This window comes from Phalacrocorax carbo, chromosome 3 (genome assembly GCF_963921805.1).
Source record: "Phalacrocorax carbo chromosome 3, bPhaCar2.1, whole genome shotgun sequence".
Lineage (NCBI taxonomy): Eukaryota > Metazoa > Chordata > Aves > Suliformes > Phalacrocoracidae > Phalacrocorax > Phalacrocorax carbo.
In genome coordinates this window covers 16451951-16462013 of record NC_087515.1, presented here as the reverse complement: position 1 = coordinate 16462013, position 10063 = coordinate 16451951, and the positions used below count along the sequence as shown (strand labels likewise).

At 39.0% G+C, this 10063-nt stretch overlaps 1 protein-coding gene across 2 annotated transcripts in view; it reads right to left on the bottom strand.

Annotated features, from left to right (window-relative positions):
• Window positions 1-2502: 2502 nt before the first annotated feature.
• Window positions 2503-10063, bottom strand: part of ZFAND3 (zinc finger AN1-type containing 3) — a 141080-nt gene continuing 133519 nt past the window's right edge. For both annotated transcript variants that reach the window (XM_064446013.1, XM_064446014.1), the window contains exon 7: window positions 2503-5174. In XM_064446013.1, coding sequence (XP_064302083.1) covers window positions 5020-5174 — 155 coding nt within the window. In that variant the 3' untranslated portion in view covers window positions 2503-5019. The remainder of the gene's footprint in view (window positions 5175-10063) is intronic.

The following is a 10063-nucleotide window of genomic DNA, read 5'->3' as shown; positions in this document are numbered from 1 at the left end:
TGCTGTTTGGCAAGTGAGTATTTGCCTCTTTACCATTTTATGATCTGAGCTATTGAAGAGGAAGGTGGATGTGATCCCTAAGCACTTGTCAGTTTGCATCCTCTGCCTCCTGCTTTCATGCCATCTTTCCTCCTGACTCAACTTCAGAGTGGAAGATGAGGCATGCAGAATTTATAATAGGAAGGTGTATATGAACAACACAGAACTGAAGTTCAAAAAACCCATAGCCTAACATCCAGAATGAGTAAATCATGTCTGCATTAAGTTTCAGTTAGTTGATGAAACAGCCCCTCACTGTAGTAAAATACACAAGGTTATCATCGCAGATATAGACCAACATCCATATTTTAATCTGCTTAAACTAACGTGCAGAGGCTTGCAAGAAGAACAAAGTACTTTTTTTTTTCCCTGTGGCGAGTGCTGAAAAGCCAAAAAGAGCAACATTCAAGCAGAATTACTTTCAATTGCCCAGCTGCACATGCTGACTGCCTCAACAAAAAGGAAAAATGAAGGAAGACTAGGAAGAGAAAGAAAAATATGTCCTTCTCACTGATGTCTTTGAGAACTGTTATTTAAGAGTGGCTCTTTCCAGCAGCATTGAAGTTTGTTCTCCTGGAAAAGCTGCTGATAGTGAGAGAGAAAGCCTGCTATTGCACAAGTTCGCCATGTAAAATGTGCACTGTGAATACTTTTGAACAGTTTAATCTTATGCATTTTTTTTCCAGTGTGGTCTTTGTGTAGCAAAGTATGTATAGGCACAGCCTCAGCTAAGTGTAAGATTATGAACTGATTACAGTAGAACTGTATCCTTATATAGCAGCTCCTGCCACATCAGCTTTTGTGAACCACAGCTTAATACTGCTTACGTTGGTTTTGTTCTGTGTGCAGAATTCTAATCAGGTATTTGAGTGATGAAATAAACATCTGGTGCCAATAAATACAGTTCAGTTTAACTAGTGTTGTCTTAAATGTTGCCATTTGTTTTCTAGGTATAAAAGTTCCCAGGAGCATACAAAATTATTTCCAGTGTGAATTGGCTACAATCTCTTTGTGACATTAAGGGATTACTTCAATTAGACCTTCTCTTTGCTGTTCCACTGATGACTGACAATTTCAGTAACTATACTACAACAAAGAAATTTTAATTCATTTGTCTGGGCACTTAACTGTGTACACATCAACTCTGAGCATAGGTGCTGTCAATTATTCCACTGATACATATCTTGGAATCTATTATAAGGCCTGTATTTTTATGACATCAGTAGTATCAGTTTTCTTCCCTGGTGAGTCTTTGTACTGAAATAGTCATTTTAAGATTTTTTAAAAAAAGCTTTATCCCTTAGAGATTTATATAAAAGTTGTAGCACAGTTACAGAAGGAACTGCTATGATTGTAGAATGAACTGAATACCACAATGAGTACAAAGTTAAATATAAACAGGGCATTTTGTTCAAGAGGCCAGGGGATTACTATTTGTTCAAAGAAGAAAGTCGTGCAAAATTCAAGTTTTGAACGTATTTATCACCTTTCATGCAGATAATATTACTTTTGGACCACTAAATTTCTACCAGGACTCTTTTCAGGGTGTTCCCTGTGCACTACTGAAGAGTAGTTCATGTTCTCAAGCACCTCATTTTACAGTTACGTTGCTTCCACTCAAAACATTAAAATGCTTCAAAACAGAAACCAGTGCAATTAAGGACAGGCTCCGGCACAGCAACCTTCAGGGGCAATTCTTATTTGTCCTTGAAGCCTTGGCTTGCACCTGGCTATAGGTTTGAAACTTGATGAAAAGGCAGGGCTGTTTTACTTAACTTACCTTTACTATAACACAGCCATCTTGTTCAAGAATCATGCACAGTTCTGTAACTGAAAGTACCATAGTAATTTGAGGAAAAAATCGGTGTGTATGTCCCATGAATCAGGCACAATTTTAATTCCAAATAATCTTCAAAATTATTTTTAAATAATCACCTTGATATTCTCTCTCCCTTTAATACAGGCCATTGTTTTTAATTAGCCTTGTGTTTCTAGCATCTAAATGATTAAGAAACAATAGTTATTCCTTTACGTATCCATTATGACTACAGCCCATTATGATTTGGAATATAGCTACTCTACGTGCAGAAGTTGCCAAAATCCATTAAAGAACATTTAAGATATTTTAAAACTTTGAGGCCAATGATACAGTGCACATAGGCACATACGCATTTGACTTCAGAGTATGAACATCTTGTTCATTTAATTACTGTATCTAACCTAAAAATTAAACTGACCAACACTCAGGCTGCAGTAGATTTAGCCAGATTTGCTTGCAAAATAAATCACTGAACTTGAACCCAGCAGAAATATTATCCTCCCCATCCAAACGGGCAAAAAATACTCTCCACCTTCCGCCAATTGTAAATTCAGCTTGAAGTTACTGGCCTAATGTTGGTGTTGTCCCCATTCATATTTCTTATATGAACTTGCAGCAGAAATGGTGCAAAATAGCAAGACCTGTTGGAATAGGCAGAAAGGAATTCAAACTTTAATCTGATCGGTTTAATTTTTTTTAGCAGGAGGAAAAAGAATAAAGTTACAAGATTCTTTTAATATTTTCACAATGTTAAACTAAAACTGAGCTCTAGGCTACATGTGTAAGTAAATCTAGAACACAAAAGGGTTAAATAAGATCTTCTTTTAAGATACAAGAACTTAAGCTTTCTTTACGTTTAACAAACTTCACAGAACAGATACTGCAAAGGAACAACCCCCTCCCCAACTTTTTTGTTTAAAGTGAACATTGTCCATAATTCACATCAACTTTAAGTAGTGTTCTCTCAAGAGCCACCTTGAAACCATCTGTGCACTTGTAACGAGATTAAGGAGAATTTTAAGGAGGAACAAAATAGCATCTTCAGGATTAATGCAGAATAGTCTTGTGTATCAATCAGAATGCCCATCAAATAGTCTGACAGGATTTTGTAGGAAAAGAAAGTGCATATCACAGCAGCTGCCAAAATCCATGTATTTTTTTTTAAACTCCTCACGGCAAACATAAATAATATCCTTGGACAGTCCCTATCACCAGGACCATTTCCTGAAAACGCAGCATGTTACAGAAGATTTTGCTGCTGGTTTAATAATTTTGAATAATAACGATAATAAAAAGAACAGCTTGCCTTTTGGATAACTTGCATTTTTATAATGATGGACATTTCTGATTTGCTTTGTGGTTAATTAACACTAATACAGTCAGATGCTGAGTATGTGTGTGGAGAGACATATATATATTCTTCTCTTTTTTTTTTTTTTTTTTTTAATTAGTTGTCCCCTTGTTAAATGCTCCTATAGCTGTCTACAAAGTAACAATATAACTTGGCCTCTAAGGAGTTAGTTACCTGTAACAAGCAGAATGAAGGATGACTCACACAAGCTTACTCCCAAACGCTGGGGTTTTTCAAGAGACACGTTACTTCACCCCTCTGATGTTTTGTATCTGCCCAGTATTTGAAGACGAGACAAAATCTTTCCCTCCCTCAGGTTTTCTTACAAATTCACCTGATTGTTAAGACCTTACTAATAGACTGAGAAGCTAAATTCACTCAGGATTAAGCTGGGCCACATCGGTACAAATCCTTTTTACCTGCCTGAACCCTGTGTGCAGCAGGAGGCATGCCGATTATTATGTTTGCTTTTTTGTTTCCAAACTGACAAGACTGGTGCAATTCAGTTCCGCTCAGCTCAACATGACATACCGTAATGCAGAACCATAGGTCTAAACAGATCCAAAACATTCTACTCCACATAATGCTTTTCACATTCACTTGCTATACTTGCTTTGCAATAGATGCGGGCAGAGATTTTCATGAGAGCGTTCAGCTGCATAGAAAGAGGGCTGATATAGCCCGTTTGATTATCTCATTGACACTCCAGAAACGAGGAACACAAACTCAATCTGATAAAGGGTGTTTTTACTGGTTGTTCCCCAATACTGTTACTGAATTCCGTTTGCTACAAAATGTCCTTTTTTTTCCCCAATATATAAGTCTAGCTACAGGAAGTCAGTCTGTAGAATCCAGCCATGGCTACTGTGCTGTGAATTAGCCTTATTTGATCAATTATCAGATACCTGCACTTAGCAAAAGGCAAACAAGAGCCAATCAGGTTTCAGCCGGTGGGAATGGCTGCACTGCTCAAGGTATGTGGAATCTGTTCACGCAACTCGTAGAATCTCTCTGGATGCCATGTAAAAAGTATGCACCATTTACTGCTCTGGGATGGAGTTGGCTCTAAAGTGAGATCATAATTTAACTGAGAAGAAAGAAAAATAAAACCAAACCCTGATAGGTTCTTTATAGTACGATAGATATAAAAATTTTTCATAAGAATCTCTGTCCCCCCTTTCTTTTTTGCTTCCTGGGAAGAACCAGAAAGATGTTCCTACCCCAGCAGAATCCCTGATGCTGGTGACACTGCCTAACTCAAAAGCCACACGCAATGAAGGCACGAGTGACCAGTCAGGTCTTCGGGGCTTAAAGCAGCTGCAGTTGCTGCTCTTAGTAGTATTTCACCTCCTCAGGATTCACTAGCAGTGAAGAGGTGAAAGGCTGCACATTAAACAGTTTGTCCAAAAGCCATGTGCATAGCAAACTTTTACACCAGGTTCTATACAACTATTTGTTTTAACTCTGCAGCTGGAATGTTTCCAGCGTAAGGCTTTTAGAGTGACTCCAGCAATAACAGAAGCCTTTGGATTTTTCTTGTTTTGTTTAAATCCACTAGCCATGCTCAAAAATAATATTTCTTCATGTTTTATTTTTATACGGTGGCTAGCAGGCACCTTAGTAACCAGCCAGAAATCAATTTCAACCACCATCAACCCCTAAACTACAGTACCAGGACGGTTGGCTAAAGAAAGGAAACTGATTGGCTGTAGTCTGAAACTTGCCTAGTACAAGGTGTCTGGCTGACTTTGTCCTAAATAAGGCTAACATTAGTGAACTAAGAGAACAGCATTTGGTTGCAGTCTTGCACTCAGGAACATCCTTCGCCAATGCGTTGGCAAGATCTCCCTACTTTCCGATCCAGTTTCACCATTTTCATAATGGCTTCCTCACGCCCACGTCCCATGTGGTCAAATGTGCAGTCATGTTGTTCAGGCAGGCGATGTAACATACAGAACACATAACCTGCCGTGGAAAGGGAGAAAAAAAAACCATATAGTTAGGGACTTGGTTAAAGTGGCAGAATCTTACCTGAATCAGAAGTGAAATGTCACTTACTGGGCGATTACTCAGTTCCCAACAATTAATGCCAGCTTTAAGTTTTTACTTATCTTCCTTACAAGGTATTAATAAATAACTAATTATTTACCACATTTTCTCAAGTATTTATCAACACAGTATCAGAGCTCAAGTCATTAGGTTTTGGGGCTTTTTTTGCATCCTCTCATATTACAGAGGAAGACCCCAAAATCGTCTAAAGTAGGTATGTCCAGACAGTAACAAAAGTAACATTTGAAAAAAAGCTGATCACCTTCACTGAAATCTTTGCTATTTTATGTGGAGTTGGTTGTCACTTCCAAAAATCATGCCTGTGGTACTTCAGATTTAGCTCCCAAGCAGGCATTCAAGTCAGAACTGTTAAGTCTAAGCACCTTGCTTCCTCCTTACTGCCAGCCCCCAAGTTGGCAGCAACTGTGGGAGAGCTCACTGCTCCACTACCATTCCAAGTTTTCAGAAGCTTCTCCTCATGAACTGTTCTGATGCTAACCATGGAGAATGAACAGGTATTTGTCACAGGGACACGGGCATCATCTTGTGCTGTAGCTGAAAAGATGTAGGTTATTGCCCTGCCTTAGGGGCTTTCACAGAATCATAGAATGCCTTGGGTTGGAAGGGACCTTTAGAGGTCATCTAGTCCAGCCCCCCTGCAGTGAGCAGGGACATCTTTAACTAGACCAGGTTCCTCAGAGCCCTGTCCAATGTGACCTTGAATGTTTCCAGGCATGGGGCATCTACCACCTCTCTGGGCAACCTGCTCCAGTGTTTCACCACCCTCACTATAAAAAATTCCTTCCTTATATCTAGTCTAAATCTACCCTCCAGTTTAAAACCATCACCCCTTGTCCTATTGCTACAGGCCCTGATAAAAAGTTTGTCCCCATCTTTCCAATAAGCCCCTTCAAGTACTGAAAGGCTGCAATAAGGTGTCCCCAGATCCTTCTCTTCTCAAGGCTGAACAACCCTAACTCTCTCAGACTGTCCTCATAGGAGAGTTGCTCCAGCCCTCAGATCACTGGACCCACTCTGGACCAACAGGTCCATGTCATTCCTGTGCTGGGGGCTCCAGAGCTGGACGCAGCACTCCAAGTGGGGTCTCACCAGAGCAGAGCAGAGTGGCAGAATCACCTCCCCTGACCTGCTGGCCATGCTTCTTTTCACGCAGCCCAGACATAGTTGGCTTTCTGGACTGCGAGTGCACATTGTCAGGTCAGGTCCAGCTTTTCATCCACCAGTACCACCAAATCGTCCTCGGCATGGCTGCTGTCAGTCCCTTCATCCCCCAGCCTATATTGATACCGGGGGTTGCCCCGACCAAGCTGCAGGACCCTGCAACTTGGCCTTGTTGAACCTCATGAGGTTCTCACAGGCCCACTTCTCAAGCTTGTCCAGTTCCCATCATGCCAGATGGCATCCCGTCCCTCAGGCATGTCAACTGCACCACTCAGCTTGGTGTCATTTGTCTCTGTGTTATTCAGTTTTCCAGGGAGCATGTGATTCAGAAACACATGGCAATACTTATTCCTACAGGTGAGGAGGGCATCTTCAGTAGCTACCTCTTTCTAGTCTACAAAGAAAATGAGTTTTTTCTGATTTGGCCTTAAGACTTTATAACAGTAAAGAAATTACCTCACACTTCCTACCTCTAAAATGAATGTTACATAGTGATATAAGTAGTATTAGGATGATATAACAGCGAAATGAGTCACACAGTTACAGGGTTTATGTAGTCCACCGTATATGAAACAAGGTATGATATTGCCTATGCTGCAGTATTTTTCCTGACTGATGGTGCAAAGAGGATCACCCTGCCTCTCACTGAATGTTTTACATTACTGCTGCTCCTTGAATGCTCAAAAGATATTAAAACCACAAAATGATATTTGAGAGAGAGAAAGATAAAAATGAGTAAATAATCGAGAGAGTGTGTGTTTGTGCATGCATGTGCATGTGTGTGTATACACACACAAAAATGTCAAGTATATCAAGCTCCTAGACTATAAATTGTATCAATTGTAGGAGACAACAACAGGCTACCTTTATGTTAGTGATTGTTAAGAAAACAGAAAGGGAAAAAGTATCACACATGGAATTTCTTAAAAAAAAAATAGCGTGAAGAGAAACTGATTTATCTTTGCTCTTTGTTTCAATAGCACCAGCTATGAAAAGATATCTCTATTATTGTGGCTGGCTTTGAAACCCAGTTCTAGGAACAAAGCGAAAAAGACAAGTTTTCTGTATTGGTATATGTGGTTCAGAAATATGGATGGAAAGATGCAGATTGAACTGATATATATCTCACCCCTTGTGATCACTGCCTCTACTTCAATCTCAATCTGGGTCATACCACACAAGTGTGACAAATATCTTTCTTTAGGTACCAAAAATTCAAGGTCTGATTGTTAAAATGAAAACATCATTAGACTATAGTTCCAATACTGAACAGGCTTTTCACTCAGTTCTCTCTTACAGAAAGCATGGGACTGAAAGCTTCCCTTATTTCTTGAAATAAGACTTTAAATTACTGAACCAACATCAACAGTAGGCACAAGAATATATTTAAATATCTGACTAGATGAGCTCAAAAATCAAGTTTGTTTTCTTATCTGCAATGGATGTGTAAGAAGCAGATTCAAGAAACCCTGCAGATATGGACTGGGCTGAAGTCGTTTCAGTCCCTTGTAGGTAAAAAATGGTTTTAAACCCTCATGGTTTTACAGATCCTCTCTCCACATGGTTAACAAGCATATGTAGAAATGCTATTTAATGTTATCTGAAAGAGATCTTGAACATGTATACAGTCTTCTAAACAGCTTCAGCAAGACCCTTTTGACAATTCTATAAAACTAAGAAAATACATATACAACATGATTTATCACTTTTGAACATGACCTTTCAATTGCCCCATCTCCTCACCTTCGACAAAGCCTCCTGCCTTTTTAGACCAGTGTAACTTCATGATGTTCCTTTCTACTTTGCCACCCCCCAACACAATCTGTTCTGTGCTTTGCCATATCTTTATTTTTTGAACACCTTTTAGTGCTTTTTAGAGCACCTGCTTTCATGCAGAAAGAGCTGTACTGTATGCTATTTTTAACCCAGATGAAATGTATTATTTATTTTTTCTGTTTGTCAAGTATTTCCTTATGCATTCTTGAACAGAATTTCAATAACTGTCCACAGAGGATGGCAGATGATTTTCATTTTCCCAGACTATGGGAAAATAATTTCTAATTTCAGCAACTAAATGATCTAAACCTGTTATTCATATAACTATCTAAATACGCACTGCTAATTAGAACTGACAGTACCTAACAAAAGAATGCCCAAGCACATTTTGAACATTACTAAAGATAGTTTCATATATTGGCTGTTCTTATGGAAGGGGTTTATTCTTGCTGAATTAGCAATAGGGATCTTCTGGAAGTCTCACTTCCAAAAGAGACTCAAGATCTTTAGTCCCATTGATCCACATGCAAAAGTCACTTCAAAGATCGGAAGTTGTATTTTTGTAGGTTTTATTTAAAATTTGAAAGACTTGAATACTGTTATATAGTAGCTAGTGGAGTAACAGTAGTTCTGAACATTTTTTCATTCGTTCAGAGTGGATATATTAAATCAAGTTATTACTGCTGTGTTCACTCCTTGTTTCTTCACCAGTCTGGAAATCGGAGTGGACATTCTGTGGTCTGCATGTGCATAAATGCTTCATGTTGTATAAAGACCATCGGTTTGTACAACAGTTCCATTCTTAACTTACGTGCACTGGGGCGGAAGGCCAATATATGTACTACTATTTTGATCCTTAAACCAATCCAGATTTAGAGGTGAAACCTTTTCTCCTGAGAACTCTGCTTTTATGGTTATAAAGCAGGGTAGATTAATGAACTCTTGTGGTGTATTTACTGTTAAGTTCATTATGGAAAGATATCAAATACAGGTTGTCTCCCCTAAAGGATTTCACTGCAGAAATGCGTCTTCTAGCACACTGTAACTAAAAGGCAAAATAAGTAACTTTCTACTAGGGGAAAGAGCATTGGAAAAGGGAATCCATCTGCCAGCTACAGTTAGCTTACCCTAGTCATCACCCAGAAAGATGCCAGACTTCCACTCCAAGCAGAGAAGACTTCAGTCTAGTAAATGTAATAATACATCTCACAGCATTGCAATTGTTTTCTGATGTCAGAAGTAAACTATGACCTACTCCTCAGGCCTCTAATACCTCTAATGTCTTGGAAAAACATTATGTAGTGCCTCAAAACCTTTGAGCTGCTCCAAGCACCCCAGCAACTACTTCATAATGTATCATCAAAAATTTACTTCCCTTTCATTACCAGAGCACAAATGGCTAAAGCCATAAAGCAGTGTATCATCTCTGCCTTACCTGTACCCATACTGATGAGTCTTTTGCATAGGACATGCAAAAAAACCCCTCAGCATCATTCAAAGGAAGTTTAAGATTACACACAAGCAACTGTAAAGTTGATTTCATCATTCCTGAGGAATCTGCTGGGAAAAGGCAATTGGAGAGGACAGAAAACAAAAGAATCTTCCATATTCAAGGCCAGAGAATACCAAAGACCTACAGTTCCCTCTGTGTGGATGCTGATGAAAAATGACTGCATTTTCCTTATTGTTACCTTCAAGAGCACTGGCTTGATGGGAGTATGGAGTAACAATAAGAAAATATTTCAACTAAAACCTACATTTAATTGTTAACTTTCTGTCTTCAAATTCCGAAAGCAGTAAGCTGCTAAAATACCAACAAAATATGTGAAGCATCAGAAACAATTCAA